The sequence below is a fragment of the Perna viridis genome, chromosome 8, assembly GCF_037379345.1.
Source record: "Perna viridis isolate PV_CMFRI_1.1 ecotype Kerala chromosome 8, ASM3737934v1, whole genome shotgun sequence".
In the NCBI taxonomy this organism is placed as follows: Eukaryota; Metazoa; Mollusca; class Bivalvia; order Mytilida; family Mytilidae; genus Perna; species Perna viridis.
In genome coordinates this window covers 16,591,081-16,616,659 of record NC_142452.1, presented here as the reverse complement: position 1 = coordinate 16,616,659, position 25,579 = coordinate 16,591,081, and the positions used below count along the sequence as shown (strand labels likewise).

The 25,579-nt window shown below is 32.1% G+C and overlaps 2 protein-coding genes across 2 annotated transcripts; one reads left to right on the top strand and one right to left on the bottom strand.

Moving 5' to 3' along the window:
* Positions 1-495: 495 nt before the first annotated feature.
* Positions 496-19,694, top strand: LOC148609537 (chaperone Ric-8A-like). The gene is made up of 15 exons (XM_088540455.1): positions 496-679; positions 3,921-3,968; positions 6,111-6,339; positions 6,716-6,785; positions 7,135-7,210; positions 7,709-7,761; positions 8,325-8,505; positions 9,139-9,233; positions 11,324-11,495; positions 12,416-12,514; positions 12,809-12,873; positions 15,293-15,375; positions 16,062-16,209; positions 16,842-16,961; positions 17,281-19,694. Exons 1-15 carry the CDS (start codon positions 593-595, stop codon positions 17,396-17,398), a joined length of 1,644 nt encoding a protein of 547 aa, XP_088396581.1. The 5' UTR covers positions 496-592; the 3' UTR covers positions 17,399-19,694.
* A 3,718-nt stretch (positions 19,695-23,412) lies between these two features.
* Positions 23,413-25,579, bottom strand: LOC148609536 (galactose-3-O-sulfotransferase 2-like). Its single transcript, XM_088540454.1, has 2 exons — positions 25,440-25,579; positions 23,413-24,887 (listed from the first exon to the last, which is right to left on the bottom strand). The coding sequence occupies exons 1-2, from the start codon at positions 25,490-25,492 to the stop codon at positions 23,786-23,788; spliced, it is 1,155 nt and encodes a 384-aa protein (XP_088396580.1). The 5' UTR covers positions 25,493-25,579; the 3' UTR covers positions 23,413-23,785.

Genomic DNA, 25,579 nt, shown 5'->3' with positions numbered 1-25,579 from the left:
AACTAGTTAAATTTATTTTGTAATCAGGGGAGTAGCTGCCTATACGCAAATACGCAGTTGCGTACTTTCGGAAAAAGTAACAAAAATAAAAACACACATTTTAACTATCGATATATCGATATATATATATATGTCCCTGAGTAGACCAATCTTGGCTAATTAAATTCCCAAAAAGAGAGATAAAATGAACAAAATGTCAGAATGCTCTTTGTTTAGATTGAGTCTCGATCGCCTAGAAATAACCATTAAGATATATCCATCCTTCGCACTTGAGATATTTAAAAAAAGAAGTATGCAGAGCCATTTTTTGTCATGACAGGCAATTTTTCTTCTGATTGATTCTGAATTTCAGTATATTGCTATATGTACTGGTCAAGTGGTCATAGGTTTAAATTAATTGAATTTTATTATCGTTTTAACGTAAATTATATTATGTTACCGAAATGGACTTATTTTCTTGGGACGATGTGGCGAGATTATATAACAAGACGTCTGACGAGTACTATTCGTAAAAATTATAAACTGATGATGCTGAAGATGTGATGAAAAAAAGGCGATAATTACGCTTATCTACAGCAAAAATTTTAGCAATATGAATATAGACGATCGTTGCCTGCAGATTTTAAGCAATGGTTCTGACAAAGAAGCTTGTGGCCTGCTTCTAGAATTAACTACGAAGGTTGGACATACGAAATATTGCATCTGTCATAACTGTCAAAATAAGATATATTTTATAAATTTGTTGACACAGTACTTGGCAGCGATACGCCGCTTATTTTGATTTAATCTGCAGATCTTATTTTCACTCTCTTTGCTACGTTATCAAGACTTCATTCTAATTTGTAACTTGTTGAAACCAATGTTGACTGAGACTGAGTAATTAAAAATCTGTCCATCTACATGTAATTCTAGATGGACTTCGTGTTCCTTAGATTAAGACAATACACTGTTTGAGTCGCAGCCATTCTCTGTAAATCTGTAAGGAATCCATTGTATTGTTTAGGGAACTTCAAAATGAATGTACATATGACATATATGTATATGTTTACTTGACGTCACTTTCATAAGATAGCATTCAGATTTGAATTAAAAATTGGTCTACAACCTTTTAGACACATACTATTGTTTGATATGTGTTAAATGACTTGCTCATTCATAAACCAAAAGGGGACCTTTCTATAATTTTTATTGCAATTAAATCCTGCTTCTAAATGTTTACATTGTCAATTCTGCCATGGTTTTAATTTTTGGTTACAAGATGGTTATTATAAGGTTTAAACAATTACTTACAGCCTACTTTTGCGTTAGTTCTATTGATGGTTATCAATCCTACCAAATGTTTATTTTCAAATTCTTGAGAAATTACATGAATTGAAAAATCCAACGAACAGTGTTTGTCAACATTAGGCCTATAGCAACAAAATCTGCAGAATAACAATGGGATTTCTGATAAAGTATTGTAAAACTTTTTTTAATCTAACATATGAATCTTAAGTACTAATATAAAGAGAATGGATATGGTGAGTATTTTCAAAGAGAACAACCCCACCGGGATGAAAAGGCCACCATTGGTCTTCAATGAATGACAAGGAAAGCTTCATACCCCTGGTAGGCTGCAGCTGCCTCCAAAACGATATCACACACAGGTACAGTAACATAGTTGCTCCTATAGACTCCAAAAACAAAAGTAAACTGAAAGGGCAAATGATACGAGATACAGAGGCATGTGTTTGTTTGGTTTTTTTTTTTAAACCAAGAAACACACAAAAATAAATAAAAAGAAAGAGTGCTCTGCCTTGATAATACAGTGATTTTTCTAGCACTCATCATTTTTGCCAATGACAAAGGACTTTTCAGAACGACGAAAATAATCAAGTCTCATTTCATCACCTGAAATCATTGAAAGTACAAAAAACATTAAGAGCTGTAAGCCCAACATTAGTTCAAGGGGCGAAAGTGACAATTTAATTACCCCAACCTAATTACAACTCTCAACAGGTGTCAAAGATTTGTGTAAACAACCTCCTAATTCGCCAATTACACTAATTAGGCACAGCATGTGGAGTAAATGTCGATCTGTGACCACTCAAGCGTGAAAGTTCAAATGCTGGTACAATTGCTGCTTTGAAAATTCCTTTACTTCTCATTAACTTTGTCTCAGAATGACATAAAGTAATTTATCATTTATTTTTGTACATCAAACTTGAGTGTAAACCAAATGTGGGTAATTTTGTCACTACCCCAGTGTCACTACATTTTGTAGTTGCATGTCAGCAATATTTATGATCTTGAAGATATCATTTATGCTATCAATGAATTCTTCAGGGACTAATACTAAATATAACTGAAAAATAATGACGTAAATTTGTCATTTACTTGGTCTGGTTTCCAAAAGCACTGTTGAAAATTGTGCAAAAAATAGAATCTCATGAGGCAACAATAGGGAAATACCTATTTGAAAATATTTATATCTGTCCAATGTAGCACTGGTGCATGTTAATTAAGGCAGTTCTATATCTAAACTGTGCTAGATGTATTTTTGTGTTTCTACAATGGGTGGTAATGCAGAAAACAGCATTTTTTATAAGAAATACATGTACATTTAAAACTATGCCAGGGATGTACACTTGTACGTCCGTGATTAATGTAGAAGAGTGTAAAGGGATTTCTATTTTTGATGATTCTTAAAAGCTAGGGAGTTTCTTTTTTAATTAAATTTTAGGCTTGCTATTTTGATTCTCTGGAAAACATGCTTGCATGACAATGGAAATAAAATTATGTGCTTTATTCATATGCGATGTACATGTACATTTAAGTTTTATTTAATGTCTTTTACAAAGTGCTGTAAATAACAGATGATACTGAAATATCTTATGTCAGATGCAAATACTACCGTACTTTAAAAAAAATATACCATTAAAATGGTCCTCATTTTCTCATGCGAAAGTGACTAAAGCTTTCAAAATCCTGAAAAAAACCCTGTAATAGAATGGCTAAAAAAATATGGTTATAATAATAATAGTATTCTTGAACTAAAGTCAAGTATGTGTGTATTCCTCTCCAGACTGCACTCTGGCCTTCACTGACAAATGAGGGTTAGTGGTTTGATCTTTATTTTACAGAACTGCTTCCCAAAAATGTTTTACTTAGAATAATTTATACCTCCTTAGAAGCATTTTTTTGTGATAAAGTATCCCTTAAAGTTTTGTATATATCTATATATATATATATACATTTGTACCTATACCTGTACATGTAAGACTAGCTTTCTACAGCAAACAAAATTCCATTCAGTCCGTGAATGAAACAACTGCCTTGGCCCCTGGAAAATATATGTTAGTTTCTTGCTTCCTAGATACAGTAATCTGATATTTAAAACTCCAGGTAGGTAAGAATTTTGTTCTTATTAGATTCTGTGCACTTACTTGACTTGCAGTACTCTCAGATTACTGTTTGTTTATCAGTGTCAATTTTTATAATAAAGCCTGTAGATTTTGAATATTTGCAATGTTTTTCTTGAGATGATCTGGTTATCATGACAGCTATTTCAATGACAATATACATGTAGATGCTGGTGAAATGTAAAAAAGTGCAATGACTCATTATGACTAAGCTCCTGAAATATGCTAAATATGCAAGATGTACTTTATAATAAACTTTTTTAACATAATACACATGTAGTTGTTATACATGTATGTGTACTTGTTACCTTTCTTATTTGATTTCAATGTATTTGAGGTATTTAGTTTTTGCAATCTTATGTTACTATTTATATGGTGAAAAAAATAATAGGAGCTTTATTACTAGTAAACATTTGAAAATTTTACATGTCTAGTACATGTACAATGTACATGTATTTCATGTACATGTATATATATTTTATGGAAATGTAAAATACTTACATATAACTTTTTTTTCAGAACGCGAACACATTCAGTTTTCCTGAACTAAAGAGCGATACTAAACAGGTATGTTCTAGTGTGTGATCTCTAAATATCTGGTTGTTTTCTTTATAGCATAATTTTTGGGATAAGATTGAAATTTTGAACTTTGATTTTAATATTTGTAAGGTTAATTAATAGTGATTTTTTTCTTTCAATGTTATAGGGGCATAAGGCAATGATTATGGTCCAAAAAAATCAAACTTTTTTAACAACAAAAACTGTGAAAGAAAACAACTATATAAATATTAGGAATATGAATGAAAGCTACTTTATTTCATTGTAATGACGTCACAATTGTGCCACAATTATACATCATTTAGTAAAATTGAAAAACTGAAGAGAATTTACAATTTTGTAGTTGTTTGGACAGATTTACATCCAGATATCTGTATCAACACCCAAGAAATTACTTTAATATTTTCACATACATTAAATTATGTAATTACATGTATATGTTTCAATATGTTTGTTTGTTGTTGTTTGTTGGGGTTTAACGTCCGAGCAGCAACATTTCAGCCATATTCAGACGATGAACATGAAATTGATGATAAAATGAACATGAAAGAGATGAAATGAAAAAAGGATGGGACACAAGGACAATGGGGTCGACATATTTTGATTGCCACTGGAAATAGGGAGACATGGGTAGGGTCGGGCAATTTAGCTTCCTATGGAGGAGCCCTATGGTTCCTACTCCGAAAGAATACCACAGTAGGGTCCTTTAACATGTGAAGAAAGTGGCATCTTTCCCAACACGGTGCACCACTATGGTTTGCGGTCAGGTTTTCCGTATTATAGCCTGACAACCCCAGCATGTAAGACGCCAGGGGTACCCCATTCCACCACCTGGGGCACACATCCCAGTTGCTCTGTGGGCAGAGCGCCCTAGCCCCTGGCTAGGGTTCTGAGCACTATTTAGTCGCCTTTTACGACAAGCTTAGTGCTGCTGTAGGCCTATTCTTTTAACACCCCGACCTGCACGGGGGTGTTTCAATATGAGTGGAAGTTAAAATTTGCAAAATATCAACTTGAGTTATTTAATTTTAACATTATGACGAACAAGCCTCAGACAGTTTTTATGATGTTGAAATTAAATACCAGTAATGAGAGTTGATATTTTATTACATTTAACTTCGCTAGTTATAAAACCTTTTTCTTTATGATTCCTTTGGAATAATATGGCTGCTTGACATCCAACTTATGTCATGGCTGAAATCTAGCGATCTTCTGTCTGTGACCTCACCAATGGTGTCGGGTTAACAAAAAATGTTAACCAATCAGGTTTTATAGAAAATGAAACACAATCACACCACAACCAATCACGAAAATTTTTTTTTCATACCACTAGTTCATATCACATCGTTTATGTGTGATATTAAAAATATCTAGCTATCCAAGAAGTAGATAAAATGACCAAATCATAGATAGAATATAATGATTTTTCCTAAAAATTTGAAGTTAAATTTTGGGTGTTGACTCTATTTCTTTGCCTGACTAATATGACTGGAAAGTGTATGAAAGTATACAATGAATAGAATATTTGAATTTTGGTAAAATTCAAGCAATTCTTTTGTCCTTGTATGCAAAAATTTTTAGTTTTCATTGTGTAAACACACTTGTCGGTTATTATCGATTAAAAAATCTCCAAATTAAAAACTAATACTTTCAACATTAATTAGTGAATTAATAAATTTTAGTTTTATTTTAGGCCATTTTAAGATTTTCTTTTAAATTGTTTATATTTTCATTGACAGACTTAAGTTATCATTTCATCGGAGGATAAAAGTGGAACAATTTTTTTTTTAATAGTTGGATGTCATTAAGATGACATTTTTTATTTGTCAGATTTTATGTGCAGTTCAAAAAAACTCTACAGTCATTATGTAGTAATTGTACTTGTAGACTGAAATATAAACCACTGTAAACATTTTACAATGTACTGTACGTATCAGTCATCTCATAGTCTGTCACCTATTTTTGAGGAAAATATCTTTGACAGGATTAAGTGGAGTTTTTATTAATATACAGGTATATGGCATGTATTTCTAAATAAATAGATATTGATAAACATGTAATACCTTTACTTACATTGTCAAATGGATATTGATAAACATGTAATACCTTTACTTACATTGTCAATGTCTAGTTTTGTTTTTGTTCTTTCAGGAATGCATAAACAGTTTACTTAGCAGGCTAAATGATGATCAATCATCAACACACTGTCATATCCTTGCCCTGGAGATGTTACGACTGTTCAGCAGAGAGAAGGACAAACTGGCCAACATGACTACAGAATATTCTTTAGGTCTCCTCATGAAAATGGCAGGACTTCAGCATTATGCAGAGCAGACGAACTTAGAATGTGTAACAATCCAAGATGGTGGAGATCAAGATGGTATGGAATTCATATTGGTTTTTAAATGCAATCACAGAAAGAACTGGTTACTTAGATTGGTAACCTTTACAAATTATCTGTAATTTGTATGATTTTCATTGCAAATTTCAAATTACAAATCTGAATAGAAAGATCTATAGAATCAACTAAGTTAGAGATTATTTGGAACTGACACTCAGTACATTCAAATTATGGGTTGTTAGGATTTTAGGAGAACTGTGTGATTAATTTCACAAAAAGGTGTAAAATTCGTCGTAAGTTATGACGTCGCAATACTTTGATATATTATGAAGTCATAACTTATGACTAATCTTAAACTTAGTATTTTTTGTGAAAAGGACCTCATTAAAGCAATACTATTATGTTTATTTTACAGTGATTGTTGAAGCACAGAAATGTTTGTGTAACTTGATTTTCAACAGTACACAGGCTCAGAGAATTTGCAGGTAACATTAAATCATTATATACATTGGTAGTTATAGTCAATACTAAGGCAGAAATATTTGTACTATGCAGGAAATTTATTCAAATCAAGCTTCTCCTGATTTTTACATGGAGATCATGTCACGTGATTTTTTTAAATTAAATTTATCATGAAGGTCAAAACCACATCAATTTCAAGCCTAGTTTATAATAAGACTTATATGCTAAATAGTTAAATTTGACTGTATAGTCAAATGTGTGACTCATATTTTTGAAATGTACCAAGCATTTACATTTTAATAGAAACTGCCCAACTTTTTTAGTGAATACATGTACATGTACAGGTAGTTTTCAATTTTTCCTTTCTTTTAGTAAAAATGGATGTGTTGAGGGAACAATACAGAGGCTAAAGACTTACAAGGATCCTTTGTTAAAGTTTGAAATTAAGGTAATGAAGATTTATTCTGTATATCAGTCAAAATATGTTTGGGGAATGTTAACAATATGTCATGTCACATTGTATGATGTATTGATCAAACAAGTTCATATAGTCCCCCCATGAAGTGGTGAGGTATAATGTGATACCCTTTGAAATGTTGTGTGTCCATCTGTCCTTCCCCCAATGGTTTCCACTGGAGAACGAATAATTTTTTTTTAAACATTACCAATTAGTAAATAGTGAATCAAGTGAATCACTAGGGAGCCCCAGAAAATCCTTGATAAACACATTTCAGTGCATGATTTACACACAATGTAACATGAACCCTCATAATGTAGATATTGTCAATTCTTTCTTTTGTTGAGTTGTATTTGTTCTATGATGTTCAAAGTCATGTTTACATGTACCAACTATCAACCATGTTTACATGTACCAACCAAAGTCATGTTTACATGTACCAACCAATTGTTTATCTGATTGTATAATTTCCATTTTTTCCATTTTCAGTTCTTTGATATGAGGATGTTATTTCTACTGACTGCATTGTGTTCAGAGACAAGGTAATGTCATTTTGAAAGTTAGTTTTCCAGATACATCTGTTAGTAAAATGCTGTTAACCAATGTAAGCTGTTATTTTTACCAAATATCCCCCCCAAAAATAAATCTCAGCAAATAAGTCTTTATTTTATGGAATAGATGTTATAAAGAAGTAAGTGATGAGGAAAGAATATCAATGAAATTGAATTGATTTCCTGAAATGCAAAAATAAGTATCTGTGAAAATATGTGGTTTCAGTTCATGTATGTTTACTTAGGAATATGGGTCCATTTTCTACGACTTGGGGCAATTCAAAAATTGAGATTTACAGTGTGTACTACATGTATATTAAAGTATAAATTTAAGTAAAATAAAATTTTCTTGAATTTAAATAAAATAAAACTTTCTTGGAAAAAAAAATGAACATAATATGTTTCCGAATGTAGAATTTATGATTTGGATGTATGTATTACAACAATGTACAGATAAGAACATTACAGTTTTAATCTCAGTGATATTGCATAGTAGTTTGAAATATTTTATATGAATGACAAGTTCCAGGTTTTGTTAATTATTGACATTTCAGACCAAAGATACGCTATGAATTACATGGGTTCACATATTTGATGGAAGTAGTAGATCTGACTTTACGAGATGCGGAGAGCAGAAATACTGGGCTAGTCGACCAGGAAGTAGATCTAATTTGTGAAATTCTGAAAATCTTGTTTAATCTCACAGTCACTGTTGACAAAAATACACTGGATGAGGTATAATTACTTTGTGATTTATAGAATTAGTTATTAAGTTACATGCATTAGTGAGACCTTGGAAGTTATTGCCAATCTATGTATGTCTTTTTTTAAATATGTTGAAATCAAGTTTAGGATGGATATGATATTTGTGACCCAACCCTTTTAATTTTCATCTAATTTTGTAGGATTGCTATACATAGTGCATAACTGATTTGCCAATATTTGTGGGGCTTACATGTTGTTGGAAAAACTAAGCTGCAGTATTTTTAATTTAATGCATTTCAGTTGGAAGAAATTTTAAATTGATACACCTCAATTCGCTTTGGATAGTTTTTCCTATCAATTTCAAAAACCTTTTATGAACCTGAAAGGTCAATTTTTAAATTTTCTACTTTTTGCTTTAGTATATATTTCATTGAATTTTCATTACCCAGTTACAGGCTTTCAACTGGCCCTTATTTTCCTCATTTTCCTCCTTTTATTGAGGCAGCTCTTTTTGTCCTAATTTTTAGGTGAAAATACTAAAATCATTCTTTTTTTTTAATTTAGCACTTTCAGTCATATTTTCACTAGTTTGTGCAATGGGCTTGTGGCTAAAGGTACAATCATATCTACCGGTACAGTGATTCTTCTCTGATATAATTATAGGAGGAAGAGGCTCACTTTATGAGACTGGTCAGTGTATTAAGAGATTTGCTGATGGTAAAAACAATCTCGAAAGATAGACAGGAGGAGTTAACAAGGTTTGTCTTTGTCTGTTTATGGTTTATTTTTACTTCAGAAAGTTAAAGATTCATTATTTTATGCCATGCCTTAAAGTTGTGGGAATATGAGGATAAACCTTGGGGATCCTTAATGGAAATGATTTGAAGTTTGATATGCAGTTTCAGCATGAAGGGAATATATTTTTAATAGATTCAATTTGTATATGATTACATTCTAATTTCTGATTTTGCGGATGAATATGATGCATATAATGAGTTGATAATTAAGAATATCACTTAAGATGGAAAAAAATAAAGAGAAAATTACTAAAGGTGAAAATCTCTGTACCTCTATTTATGAATTCCTTACAACATATAAATGTAGTGTTTATATTAAAAGCTTTCTAGGCCTACTCAGATGTAAATGCCCAATTCAGAGGTAACTGCCCTTCTCACACAGTACTGCAAATTTTCAGTTAGTTAAAAAAAGAAAAACCTCAAACAGAAATATATAGATTACTCCATGTATAATACAATATTAAATTGAAATGCAGTTTATATCCCTACTCAGTAAGATGATGGTAAATTGAAATCACCTTGTAGTCCATCTGTTCTGATTTCTTCACAACTATCTTGACTCCCAATGGATAGATTTAATGCAAATTGGTATGTGATTTTCTATAAATGTAGATGGGTCATAAATTATGAGCAATCTTGGTTGCTGTCAGATATTACCTTCCTGTAATAGTGGGGTACCCAACCAACAGTGCCACACACGAGAGTTATATACATGCGTATATGGTTTGCACCATATAATTATCAAATGAATTTAGCATGACCTGATAATCATATTTCAGTTTACATATGATTAGGCCACAATTAAAAAATTGTTTGTTTCCCCTCCCCCTGCCCTTAATTTTGGAACTGGCCAGGCAGGCAGGGTATTTATTTTTTTTAAGGATTCCACTTCAGATTGTTTTAGAATTGAAACAGATTGAAATGGCTATCTATATCATCAATTCATTTTAAAGACTAGAGACTGGAAGAATACATTTGTTGTTCTTAGTTTCTGTTAACAATTCTGAGAATACAATTAAAAGTTTTTTATTTGAAGGAACATTTTTATCATTTCCTGAAAGAAAGACAGATCTTAGTATCAGGTTTTTCCTATATCAATTTTTATATGCTGCCAGGTTTCTTCTTGTATAAATTGATTTATACTATGAAAACTGTTGAGTTCATTAATGTTAGAAATAATCATTGAGAGTTAGCTACAATAATGTAGCTCCGGAGTCAAACTTGTGTCTCTGCTGAGTAAACAAGCATGGAGGGTTTTATTATAGTGGAGAATGGTTTGTTGTTTGCTAATTGATTGGTGTGTCATTGTTGGCCTTTTCTGTTAACTTTTGTTGTATTTAATATTCATTGATAAATTGAAAGCATAAAGCATATTTCATAGTCCAGTATACTGCTTGAATTTCTGAGGTTTTTGATAGCTGATTCTCTTGTCAGCTGTATATGTTCACCATATCAAAAAAGAAGTAATAAACAGAACATTTAGTAAACATTGAAGTGACTAGAATCAAACAGAGTCAAACAAATGTCAACATCAGAAGCTTGATATGTAGATATGATTTGTTATTCACCACATTTTTATCTTTACTGGTGTCTGAATATCATATTTTTACAGACGATGACAAGGCAATTTTGCCTTCCATCTTGAAATGGATTTTATCTTTATGGTAACGAACACAAAGAAAAACTTCTGGTAATTATTTTTCCAGGACCAATGTCGGACATCTCTGATCTTTTTCCTCCTGGAAATTAAAAAAAAATTCTGAAAACACTAAAACAATTTTCTGACTTGGCAGCTTTTTTTAGACATGGCAGGGGCAAGGGAAAACAAACAATTTTTTCAATTGTGGTCTTATCATGTGGTTATCATATTTTTCCAAGCTAAAATTAAAATATGAGAATCGTATGACTATCATATGTAAATTATCATATGATTGTCATATATTGATCGAGCACCATATGATTATCATATGTTGCACATTTGGTTGTGTATACATGTTACGACAACATATGCAACTTCATGTTCTTATTGAATGTCATTTAATTTTTTACAGCCACACAGTGAACCTGTTAACCAATATACCACGAGATTGTTATGAGGAATTATTAATCCCCTTGAATGAAGTGGATATAGAGGGTATGGAAAACAAGGAAGTAGAATTTGATGGAAGAAATATGGAAGCAATAATTGTATTACTGAATTTCCTGTATAATAGACTTGATAGGGTTAGTTTACTTAGAATGGCTCCATCTCATGATTTAATCATACCATTTGTTCCAAAACATTTTGACTGGAAACCCTTCATAATGCCTGATAGACAATGTTTTCATACGTAGAATTTTACAACTTTCATAATTTAAAGTTAATTCTACAAGAAAAAGTATGGAAATTTTTTTACCAGAATTATACAATATTTCCCTATATAGCTAGTATAAACAGAAAGTATATTCTAAAATATAGCATACCTAGGGAAAAACATTGCAATAATAATTTAAAGGGTTTATTGAATGCATCTATTATGTAAAGCTACTATAAAAATATTCTTTAAATTTATTTATATTTTATTTGTATGTAGTTCCTTTTTACCTTTTAAACACGGCTATTGTTCACTTATTCATTATTCTTATTACCTATCACATGAGCCACTTCACAACATTATATTTTTACTATAAAAATAAATATCTACTGGATGATGAATATTTAATTTTTATAAAGAACCATACTTCATTTCATAATAATTAAGATAAGTTTCATTGAAATACAGACTAATGCTTGTTATTATTATATTTCTCATTAAAGAAACAAGAATATTTCTATATTCAGCCATGTGAGATTTTCTTTTTATGACATCTTGTAAACACAAAGAAATTTTGGTAAGCAGGGCATTCTGTATTGTTTTTTAATCACAAAATTAAGTTTGAAAGTGAGAAAAAGAATTCACGTATGACTAGGAAATTTCAGACACCCTCGTGTAAGGTTTCAAGTTCTTCAACTCTGCAAAGTCTGCTCAGAGAACTTGAAATCTTATCTTTGAGTGTCTGAAACTTCTCTGTCTTACACTCTTAGCAGTGTTAGATTCTTAATATTTCTTCCTTGATTTCACTGTTGAGTGAACTTAAAAACATATCTTCTTTTACATTTTTAGCCATCCAAGTCCCTAAAGGAAAGCCTAACACCCATCCTTCATTGTCTGTGTGAGATGTGTAGAGCCAATAGATCCATAAGGAAATTCTCCAGAGTAAGGGTGAGTAGTTGTGTGTCTCTAGCTTTGGCAATGTTTATATTGTTGCTGAATGCAGGTTTCAATGGTTTTATTGTAAAAGGAGTTATTATTCTTTATGTGAAACATTTTATGGAAAAGATTGCCTAATTAGAGCCATTGATATACAGTGGAGTGGCATTTCAGTTCATTTCAGTTTGTTTTTTTTTGACATCGGTCTTGTTTTAAAGCAGAAAGTGAAGAAATTAAAAGATATGTTTTGGGAACTATTGATGTAAAATTCTAAAAACTTAAAATTGGTGGGTATTTTTTTTAAAGGTTTTGCCTCCCTTGAAAGATGAAGTGAAGAAGTTACCAGAGGAGGGTGACACACTGAGAAATAGGTTTGTAAAAGATAAATTATGCATTCCTTGAAACATAGATTAGGTTTTTTCCATGAATGTTGATGATGTTGACTAATGTTATGACACTTTTATCATGATTTCTGATTGCTTACGCCCTATGGAGGTGCGGATGTCAAAAGAATAGGCCTGCTGCAGTGCTAAGCTTGTCGTAAAAGGCGACTAAATAGTGCTCAGAAACTTAGCCGGTGGCTAGGCACTCTGTCCACAGAGCTACTGGGATTTGTGCCCCAGGTGGTGGAATGGGGTACCACTGGCGTTTTACATGTTGGGATTGTCAGGCTATAATACATTTACATGCCAGGGTTGTCAGGCTATAATACGTTTACATGCTAGGGTTGTCAGGCTATAATACGTTTACATGCTAGGGTTGTCAGGCTATAATACGTTTACATGCTAGGGTTGTCAGGCTATAATACGTCCATTAGCATTAGATTATTTGCTAAAACTTGAGTCAGACTTGTCCAATATTTTTGAAATTTTAACACTTTGTTCCTAGGAACATTGCAAAGAGCCCTATGGTTTTTGGAGGTTTTTGTCCCTACCAAAAAAAGTCTATTGTTGATCTGATTTTTATGATTCAGATGTAAAATTGTTCCTCCTTAAATTCTGTTTTTATAATTTTTCACAGGATAGGCTTATCTTTTAATATCTGTTTTGGACCTAAAGGGGTACAAAATTGGGCCATACATAAAAAAATCGGCTTTATTTTTGGTCTGATTTTGATGATTTTTTTTTATTAGATTCCTTATGAAAATCCATGCCTGCATTTTTCAATCAAGATTCCAGATTTCTCTTATAATTTTCAAGGAAAAAGGTTTCAAAGGTGCCACACCCCAAAAAATAGACTTTTTTATCATTGTCCGTTGTCATTTGTTATAGTTGTTATTGTCATCCTTAACTGTTTTTCGGAACTTTTCTTCTCAGAAACTAATAGAAAAATTAAAACTTAACTCAGCATGAATATTCCTGCATAGAACTGATGTGGGGATTTGATCCACCAAAAAAAAATTGGCAGCTGTTACTGAAAATAGAACATGGTGGTTTGACATTTTTGCATTTATCTCCAAAACTGTTAGGCTTAGCCAAATTATGACTTGATAAATGTGTTCAGCATGATGAGATATATCTCTGGCCTTTTCATACTTATCTGTTACGCCATGTTGACATTATTGCCTTTTTCTGACGGTTTTTGGCTTGTGTTTCTAGAAAAGCAGAGGAAGCTTACACTACCAGTGCACATGGTTCATGCTCCCAGTTTTTATTGGAGTCCAAGTTTCTAATTTGTTTTTGTTATTTTGTATGTATTATTTTGGTTATTTTTATGTTCTTTGTTGTGTATGTCTGTTTCCATTTCTGGTCTGTGCCTTTGGATAACATTCTTTTGATTTCTGCTAGAATCTTGGTTCCCTTGATTACTCTTTAATGTTATTTGTTTCAAAAATCTTCTGCTCTGAAACTACCGGATTGTTTAGAACCAAACTTGATATGAATATTCCTGAGGATATTCTGCAAAGATCTGGTGTGGGGATTTTTGATCTGTCAAAAAACATGGTGTCTGTTACTAAAAATAAAACAAAGGGGTCAGTCGGAAGTTTTTCTCATACATCTCCAAAACCATTAGGTTTAGCCAAATTCTTTCAATTGCCAAAATGATCCTTATAAGGCCTTCAAAAGTCTGCATTGGATCAAAGTTGTCGGACAACTCCTTATTATAATTATTGCCCTTTAAAGGTGAAAAATTCCTCTTTTTTACAGTTTTCATCCAATATATTGAAAACTAAGACAAGACAAGACAAATACTTTATTTAACCTCAGACATATGCGTGTACAAGAGGATAAAACACCAGCAAACATGCATTCACCCAATATATACAGTACAAGATATCAATGTCACTTAATCACATAAAAAGTAAGGATACAGATTCAGAATAATTTGTTTTTTATAAAGAAATAGTTATATTTTCCTTGTTAGAGTTATTCCTCTTGAAAGGTAAAATTTAACCAGGTGAGCAATTTAGGCTTCTTGGAGCCCCTTGTTTTATTTTTGGTCTGATCTTGAAACTTTTTGGATTACTTTTCTAATTTTTTGCTGTTTTGTGTTCAAACCCGTTATTATCTCCATAATGAACTTTTAAGTCCCTATGCATAACTGTGTCAAAAAGTAATTTTGTGTCCACACTTGCCCCAACTGGTCAAGTGGTTGTAACTGTGCTATGTGAAGCTCTTTAATTCAATATTTGTTCTTTCTTACAAATGTTGGATAAAACTGCATTCATTATGTGAAATTCTTACAATATTATTAAGCACAGACATTTTTTTACATCTTGGTAGCAATTATCACCACGAAGTTGAATGCAAGATTGTTTAAAGTTTTTTGTAATTATAATTTTAATTTTAGGTTATGTAAATTGTTGACATCACCTATCACAGAAGTTAAGGACCTGGTGGCAGATTTCTTGTTTGTTCTCTGTAAAGAAAGTGGTGAGTAAATGGACTTCTCTAATTTTAGGCCAGAAAAGTGAGGGCTGGAAACTAGCTATGATTTTCTTGTTTATTCTTTGTAAAGAAAGTAGTGAGTTAATGGACTTCTCTACTCAGAAAAGTGAGTGCTGGAAAGTAATTATGAGTAGAATATTCTGTATCTTAATTTAAAAATACATTTAAAAAATATCTAGTACATGTAATTTGGTAATGCATTCCTTTTTGTAATTTTTTGTGATGTGGTATAAATTTTTCTGCATGAATGAAGTATTTTATCCTTAGATTTTTAGCCAAGGTAAAAAGGTCAGGAGACTATTAGTTACAGAAAAATAACAATCCTCCAAAACTCCTTACATCAATAATTTGGAAAGTTTTGTAATATAAGTCATCAGTAGAGTGCACTACAATATGTATTAAATAGTTTCCTACCCAAGTATCCAATTTTGGCTATCAATTTTTTTAAGGAAACAACCATGTTTGACTTAAAACAATTTAAATGTTGTTCCAGTTTAAATAAGTACAACCAAAAGTGAAAGAACCACAAATGTATTATATAGGACATTCTTTGCAATTAAAATAAATGCACTGTGCATGCTCAGTCATTACTAGAATACTTATGATCTATATTGATCGAATATAAGGTTAGGATCCTTTTTTTTCCATTCTATTACTCAATTCTATTTCAGTACAACGTATGGTAAAATACACTGGTTATGGCAACTGTGCTGGGTTATTGGCCAATCGTGGGTTGTTATTGGGAGGCAGGACTGAGGGCAACTATTCCAGTAATTCAGATGACTCAGAAACAGAGGAGTACTCTCAACTAAAGGAAAAGTATGTAATCTTACAACTAAGGATAAATCTATTTCTGTTTTAACCATCATTCAACAAAATAAGGGTTGCTACCAGTTATATTTTTCTGTTGGAGTAATGTTTAGAGATTTAGTCTTTTGGTTTTGCATGGCGGCTTGTACAGTGTCTCCCCTTTTCAGGTTCCTTGCGCATTTCCACTCTTTTTTTTACTGTATTACTTAGTAGTTTGAAACAGAATTCTCAGCTTCTAATGGAGGGAATGCTTAGTTTTTTGGTATACTGCTTTTGCTTGATAAATTGAGAGGTGGTTCCCCTTTCCAGGGTTTCTCGCTTATTTACTTGGTGTTATTGTCAATGGTTGAGTAGGGGTATTCTAATGCATCATTTTGTTTATAATGTAACTATTAAATTTAATAAAAGAGATATGAAAACTATGAGGCATGTTCAACATTTACTTTCAGTATGTACCCATGTTTAAGCACTGAATTTGGATACAGTAAATCAATAATGTTGAGTGATTCATTCGTTTTACTTGCTTTGTTGTGCCGAAATTTTAATATTACGAATAACTGGTGTACCATCGTATTAATAGTCATTGAATAAAGTACATATTTTTTTATGAATATCAATAATTTTTTACCGTTCATCTTCAGTGTAAACCCAGTAACAGGACGATATGAGGAGAAGAAATCTAATCCATTTGAAGGTATGACTGATGAACAGAAAGAATATGAGGCCATGAAACTGGTGGATGCCATGGATAAATTACAGAGGTACGGACACATGTACTCTGTAGTAAGACTACTACCAAGCATTGGGAAAAGAAAATTGTTATGCATGTTGATAAATGCAACAAGTTAACATTTTTTCTTTAACATTTGCATGCTCTTCTAGGCTAAAAAATATTCCTTTTCACAATGTTTGAATTAATTCGTCTCTCATCTGTACCCCAAATAAACAGTGGTTATATCTTTTTTTAAAAATGTGAACTTTTAGGTCTTACCAGGTTGAAATTTTTAGGCCTACAGGTGTCTAATTCCTCTTTTTTGTTTGATATTACAAGAGATAATGAACACTTTAATTATTTTCCAGAGGAGGAATAATTCAACCTAGTGTAGTTGGTCCAGATGGAAGACCACAACCAGTAGAGCATATATTGGAATTAACACAAAATATGGACATTCAAGATCCTGCTCAGGAAGAGGACTGACAAGGGTCAATTTTGGAGACATAAAATGATGAATCAGCATTTGTCACACTGCAAAATCATGTGATCTACTTGTGACCTACTGACCTACTTGTCTCATAATAAGAGTTTATTTTATCTTAGTAATTTCCCATTGGCCAATAGCAGGTCTTTTTATTAGGCTAAAGTACATGTATTTAACGTACCATCCCATAATTTCATGTAGTTTAAGTTGCTTTATGTGAACAGAACTCTATTCATTTTGATGAAATCTTTAGGTCATTAGAACATTGTAAATGCTGACAAGGTTTGCCCAGTAACAATATGATTTCAATACCTCTGGATCAAGAGTTCACTTTATCTTTCAAATAATGGTGCCTGAATTATTGTCCAATAACTAATATGATATAAAGATCAATATCTTTATCATTTCCGCTGTCATAAACTGATCATTCCATTTAAGACTGCAAAATAACTGGTCAGGATTTGCTTAAATGTTTTTTATAACATTTTATAACCTTTATTTTGAAAACCCAACAGGATCAATGAATACGAGTTTTGTCTGATTTGTTTTTAGTAAGATAATTTCTTTCGTTAACAAAGTAGAGAAAAAAACAGAAACCAAAATGAATTTGAAAAAGCCCCATTAATTCTACTCTGAGATATAATGAATAGATTGAATACTAGTAATGCCAAATAAACCATGGTAGCTTTAGGTTGTTGTTCCTTGTCTTGAATACATGATGCTATATCAGTGGTGTATATGTCTTTAAAAAATCTATTATGATTGCATTGAAATCACTACAAAGTTTTAGAACATAAAACTTACATTGTCAGTGTTTTATTACAACCCTGATTATGCATAACCTGGTGTTGGAAACTGTTTAATCAATTAAGAGAACTTGTCACTATAGAAAGAGTGGTCTTCATACACAAATTATTCATTCTCTTTTACACATTATAATGATCAAATAATTAGGATTCTTTGAACCAGGAGGTCATTGTGTAGAGGGTATGAATGGTAATATTCATACTAAACTGTATACTATAAATTTGGTATTGCCTTAAAAAGGCTTCATACTGTAATCCTATTACTTTTTTTTATTTGAATTTTAATTTTTATACAAAGTGTTAATTACATTGTTCCCCATGTCCTGCAATAGTAATGTTTCGATAAACAGGTAGTTCAGCAAGTGTAGAAAAGTAGACGGAAAGCAGTGTTAAGTACTGTCAGGGACAGTATATCATCAACAAATATACAGTCATGCATTTGGTAGCTTAAAAAGAATGATTACAGTATAAAAATAGTTCTTTCCATTATTTAGTGCAATAAAAACACACAGGCTTTTTGTATTTATATAATGCTTTGTAAAGATACTTAAAAATAATTGCTGCTGTTACATATATCATTCTGTGATATATGATACTCTCTTTTGTTTTGTTCATCTTCTAATTTAATTGGTTAGATAATTATATAATTACTTATAATGTATGAAATAAATATAAATTAAATTGATATAAAGTGCTATCTAATATCCACTTGTGATAAAATCTGTGTATTGCATACTGTTTATATTTATGAAATTGATTGAGAAGTCAATGATGTGTATTTGTTCTCTTTATTGTTACAATCTGTGGCTAAATAGTTGATGACTTGATAAATTGATTTCCAATACTGTAGAGACTAATCAATTTAATCATTGTGAAAATCATCAGAAAATTTAAAAAAAAAATAAAAATTCTTCAGCACTAACTAAAATTTTTTTTTATAATAATTGGAAATGATAGTTTTGTATTGTCCTATTATTTTGAGCTAATAAAGGACTCCTTATACTGCAAATTATAAAAAGAGTTCTTGGTCAGGAGTCTGGCAATTATGGTGTGCATAGTAGAGTGAAAGCTGTCTACACCAAATCCTGAATAATCTGGAAACCAGTCTTATATGACCATGGAATATTATAGAAAGTTTTGAACATTTTAAGTCCTTTTCTGTCAAATCATGCAAACAAAACGCTTGCTAAACTGAAAAAAATATTCTGTTAGAAAAGTTTTACTCTGTTTATGTAGTGCTTAATAACCAGAAAATTTTCTATATGATCAGTACAATTGCTTCCATTAGTGCATATCCTGTTGCTTGAAGTGTAAAAGAAATTTACGTACTTTTAATGTCTATTTAATTGATTGTAGAATAGGTTGTTTGTAAGTAACATGTGTATGGTTATTTGTCAGTGAGAGCTAACTGTTGTGGCTTTATGTTGACCAAATATATTGTATATAATATATTTATAACTTAATGTATTAAATATTGTACAAAGAAGAACAGTGTCAATTACTGACTCTTTTTATGAGTATTCCAGAATCATGTATAAATTGACATTATTCATGGAACTTCTATTGCATATACTTCAATGTACTTTTAAACTGAGTTTTCATGAACCAAGTTGCTTTCTATTCTTTAGGTATTACCTTATAGTGTACTTTAAATCTTCGAAGATACTTTATTAATCGTCATTTTCTGTATTAAAGTTTTGCTGGGGAAATCATAAAATGCATGAAATTTCTGAACACACAACATGGTTTTTGGACACAACCAACTAAATATAGACTATTGTAGCATGACTGACTTTGGTAATTTTTCCTTAGACAGCATTGTATTTCTGGTTGCTGATTCTAGTGACATATTTTTTCCTTACCTTAATATTTTTGCTGCTTGAATTTGAATAAAAAGAAAAGAAAAAAAATCAGTATAACATTGATTTTAACATCACTAAGTCATCCAACATCTGTTTTCTGTGGGAAATTGCTAAATACGAATAATATGATTACCACTATAACCTTGGTTCCTTTGATTACTCTATAATAGACATATATACAATATAGGTACATTGTCGAAAATTATTGAAGATATGTGATGAAGCGACGGAACGGGTAGGAAATGCGAGGCTCCGCCGAGCTATTTCCCCCGTTCCAAGCCGAATACATATCTTCAATAATTCAAACATTCCTCAAAAGATACAAAAAAAGAACAGCTAGTCACCAACTCATACCTCAAATGATACAGCGATAAAACAGAACACATATAATCAGTCACATTTACCTTAAAGCGATGCAATGTCCAATACAGAACAGCTACTATCAGTCGCATTTACCTTAAAGCAAAGCAGTGTCCATAACAGAACACCTATAAAGAGCCACACGTACCTCAAAGCGATACAATGTCCAAAACAGAACACCTATGATGAGTCTCACGTACCTCAAAGCGATACGATGTACAATACAGAACAGCTATTATCAGCCGTGTTTACCTCAAAGCGATACAATGTCCAAATAAGAAAACCTATAATGAGTCTTACGTACCTCAAAGCGATACGATGTACAATACAGAACAGCTGCTATTTATCAGTTGCGTTTACTTCAAAGCGATACAATGTCCAAATAAAAAACCTATAATCAGTCGTTACGTACCTCAAAGCGATACAATGTCCAAGACGGAACAGCTATGGTCAGTCACACATTATTCAGAGCGATACAATGTCCAAAATAGCATAGCTAAGTCAGACACACAATATTAGAGCAATACGATGTACAATACAGAACAGCTTTAGTCCGACACACATTACTCAAAGCAATATAATGTCCATAACAGAATAGATATAGTCAGACACACATTATTCAGAGCGCTGCAATGTAAAAAAAAACCAGATATATTCAGACACACAATACCCAGAGCGATACAATGGCCAAATCCCGACTAAAAAACATTATACATCGTTGTTACTCCAAAAAAGACAATAACCTAGATACAGATATATGTAGTTATTGATAGAGATTCCTCATAACTTTGTAAAAAACACAATTCCAAATTATCTTCCAAACATACCGAAGATGTTTTCAAAATGCTGGAATTTTTTATCGACAGCATATTTGTCCTGTGTGGTTGACTTCTTTTTCAACATACACTGTTAAGTCAGCCTCATATCTTGACATACACTTACAGAACAATGGTAAAGGAAAACTACTGACCAAACTATACGACAAACGTATTGGGCTTCTGAAACAGGGTTATGTTGCAACACTAACCAACACTATAGAACTTTTATGGTCGTCATCTCGAAGTTGTAGATCATTATGGTGTATCCATCTAGTTTTAGTTTTTGTTTTGTTTTTTTTTTCATTTCGGAGTCGTTTGTGCGTCCCCCCTAAAATTTGCAAAGCGTGGGTTGTCAGGGGCACATTTAGGCGGTTTTAGGTTGAAACTTTAATTTCTCGCTAATTTTACCACAAAAGATATCTACATTGCATCCACTCTAGAAGAATATTTCAAAAATTTAACCTTCGCTGAGCGAAATTGTAACTGTCTTAAAATCTTAAATCCTGGACCCGCCCCTGATAATGAAGACCCTTGGTCGTTTATTTTCTGTCATTTTAAAGATTGTCCACGTGTATGGTTATTTATACAGATCGGCATCCTTAAAATCATTGCTTTGTTCGTTTGTACTTCGACGAACGACTCATTGAGTTTGTAATCTTGGTTTTATCGATGGTACAAAAATAAGTTGTAATGAGCATTTATTCAGTAGGTAATTATAGCATTATACAACAATCATTTCATTGTATCGTTAATATTAACTATTTTTTTTTACATTTCTGATAATTTGCTTTGATAAGACATTGTATTATATACCTATATTTCATATATTTAGATTAAAATATATCTTGTTTGTATATGTATCTTAATTGATTGTTTTAACCATATATCGTCTACCAGATATGAAACTGATGCCAAATCATTGTATGAATATGCACAAACATATGTTTAAATATATGTTGTAAAGGATGTCAATTTACGGTTGATTTGCGTTAGTTAGTCCCTGTTAGATGTGTTGTGCAAAGCTAAAACCTATAATATATTGGACACGTGACGACAGGGCTTGGTTACCCATTTTTCATTTTATTCGGCCCATGGGAACTTAGAACCTACAACGTTTGTATTGAATCTATACAAAAACCATTAAAACAGCAAATTTGTGGAATCCTTGTACATTTTATCACAAAGTTGATTCCACAAAATATGATTATTATAAGAATATTGACGTTTCACTGATCGGTTGTGGTATTACGTCCTTCAGTTGATATTTCCTGCAGTTTTTATTAAGAACTTTGGATCAGTCGAACAGGAACTGTTGTGTACTCCTCGACAGGTTGAATCGACTTGTTTTATTGTTCTAGCCCACAGAAGCAATATCCCCCAGGTACATGTATCAATATCAACACACTTAGACACATTTTCAGACTAGTACCAACCAATCGTCACCATCTTCTGAATGACGCATGCTTGGCTGCGGAAAAACTGTGACTTTCAATTTTAAAATTGTTTCTTTGACCCGACCGGTTATCTTGCCAACATTCCCAGCACCCGACGCAAACATGCCTGCACGTGACCACCGATGCAGTTATTTATCAACTAAACACAAAAGTCAGACTATAGATAATAGATCGTTGAAGGCATTTATGGTACAGGCCATATTTTGAGACAAAATATTAACAGCTAAGATTACTTATAACATTCTACCACAGAAACGTACGGTTATTTCTGATATTGGAAAGGTCGAGCAATCAAAGTATATTTTAAATTTGACTGTCATAGGTCATGACCACTGACTTATGGCACTCCATTATTGTCGTTGTTTTACTTTCATACACAGCTTTCGGAATTTTTTGCAAAATCCTCGATGTCCTCAGCCTTATCCCACGTACAGTATGATATTGCATTCGCAAGCTTGTGTAATTAATATCTGCTCGGAACAAGATTCACCAATATAAATGCAATAATTCTGTATTCATGATAATCGCGGATTTGTTCATATTGATTTGTTTTGTAATTGGTCTATGCATTGATATCTTTGCCGTACAAACTTAATCTCAACAAATGGATCGTGATATTAAGGTCATACTTTTTTCTTGTTTTGGTAGTTCATATGAAATTTATTTACTAGTTACTATTATGGCAATTGTATTGGAAGTGAATAATTCCGATATTCCGTTGTTAACCTTTATTTAATGAGGTCATACAGAGAACTAAAATTAATAAAAACCGAAAAAATAGGTCCAGTTCGGTGAATTTTAGGCCCTTTTGCTCTTGTGACATAAATTAATCATCAAAGCTATACCACTTCAAATAGAAAAGAACAAAATGAATATGGTGAAACGCAACACATGCACCAACGTATGACCTAAATACAAATATGAAATACTTTCTGGAAAGACAGTATCACAACTGGTAGCAACTACCACATTACTTAGATAACTACCATCGTTTTCCTTCCTTCCATATGTACTGATGCAGTTTTCTTGTTATTTTCTGAATGTTTAAAAAGTTGTCAGGCTATATTAAAAATAATTTGTAAGAACTTAGGAGGCCACATGATCTCCATACTGATTTTTTGCTATTAGGTTCACAAACTCAATTTCATTGAGTAGAAAATAATGACAATCAGTTACCGTCACTAGAAACGCTTCATGCCATTCTGTTTCATTTATTACAAGTTCTGATGAGTTTTTCTTCATGTCCAAACAATAATCTACTACATCTCTTCTGATCATTTTAAAATGAAGGACTTCCTCATGAAATCTTCGCTCTAATTGAATTTGACGCCATAGTTTTAAATAGAAATGTTCATACAAATCATAATCTATCGGTGACAATTTCCGATACCTTTCTCGGTCACGTGGCCCGATTTTCAGCAGTTCATCGTTTCGACTGTTCTTACTTATATATAATACGTCTTTCGTTTTCCACTTCAATATTCTTTTTAAAAGAATAATTGACTCATCAAAATGTTCAACTATGATCACAAGAGAGAATTCCTTATCCAGTTCGGCAATAATCTCAAGGACTTTCATTCTATCATATTTCGTAATAAGTTCCTTTGAAAATCCGTACTCAATAGCAAATCTGTTCTTAGTAAAACCATACAAAGCAGACGTAGGATTCGATATCGTGATATCGTGTTTTTCTGGGTCCTCAAGGAAGTCAGTCAAAGCACCAGGTCCGGAAATATTGAATCTCCCATGAATTTCACGGAAAAATTCTAGGAAGGAAACAAAATAATCGAAGGGATCACGAATACTTCCTACATAAACTGTATCATTTTGTAGAATGGCAGCAAAAGCCGTGCGATTATATAACACATGCATGCATAAGATATCAAAAGCTCTTGACGGGGGTGGTGTCCGGATATTCCCTCCATTAACAGTTTCGTGTGTGCTGATGACATTTGGGTAAATCGCACCGACTGAAGGCAAAACAAAAGTCATATTCCTTTTAGTACCAAAACGTAAGAAAATGTTTTGAATTGTTGAACTTGCAGCTTTATGCACTTTCAGAAATGCAATATGCCTTTTCTCCGCAATGTCAGGAGACTTGTGTTCCACCTCATGTTTACCATCAAAATTAATTATGATTAAAAATGGAACTAATGTGCAGCATATGGCAGATCCGATACCGAGTAGTCTGAAACAAACAGACACTGTAAAGGAAATAGTGAGAAACTAACTAAGAAATCCCATACACCAAATTATTCCGTCGTCAGAAAGCATATTTAACATTCTATATCCATCTTTTACTGATCTGATACTGTTATTGCTGCTTTAGATCAGATCAATCAAAGATAAATCGTCATTAGAGTTGTATCTTTGAGATTCTAATGGTAAGCATGGATATTTGGATGGTTACAGACACACCAATCAAGGTATGCCAGAAATGAATATGTGACCAGAGACATAAAAGTAAGTTTCGATGTCCAAAAGGAAATAAAAATAAAGAAATAATACTGATTATATATAGAATTTCTTTTTCAAATGGAAACAGCAATCTACGTTTGAATCAGCCAAAGGATGCATTCTCTTTTTTTTCTCTTCGCACTTTATTTTAAGATGTACATATGTTATTGCAGTTGACATGAACTTCAATTACTTTTCACCTTTAATGGGTTTTTATTTTATAAAAATACTAATTTTTGTTTCAGCCTTAAATGTTGTTTACATGTATTTAAGAAAACCTTACCTGACAAAACGTCTCAACATCCTTCTAAGCAAGGAGAATCTATTTAATCTCATTTTTGTCTGTGTACATTGATAAACGATGTCGGTTCAATTCTCATTTAGTATTTGGTCGTGTAACAATCAATGGTACAAAAATACGTG

Excerpts from the sequence above, each read along its gene's own strand:
- LOC148609537 (XM_088540455.1), top strand. The coding sequence starts at position 593 with ATGAATATAGACGATCGTTGCCTGCAGATTTTAAGCAATGGTTCTGAC. Across the intron at positions 11,496-12,415 it reads TGTATAATAGACTTGATAGG|CCATCCAAGTCCCTAAAGGA; the intron begins GTTAGTTTACTT and ends TTACATTTTTAG. Across the intron at positions 12,874-15,292 it reads GGTGACACACTGAGAAATAG|GTTATGTAAATTGTTGACAT; the intron begins GTTTGTAAAAGA and ends TTTTAATTTTAG.
- LOC148609536 (XM_088540454.1), bottom strand. The coding sequence starts at position 25,492 with ATGAGATTAAATAGATTCTCCTTGCTTAGAAGGATGTTGAGACGTTTT. Across the intron at positions 24,888-25,439 it reads ATGTTGAGACGTTTTGTCAG|ACTACTCGGTATCGGATCTG; the intron begins GTAAGGTTTTCT and ends TGTTTGTTTCAG.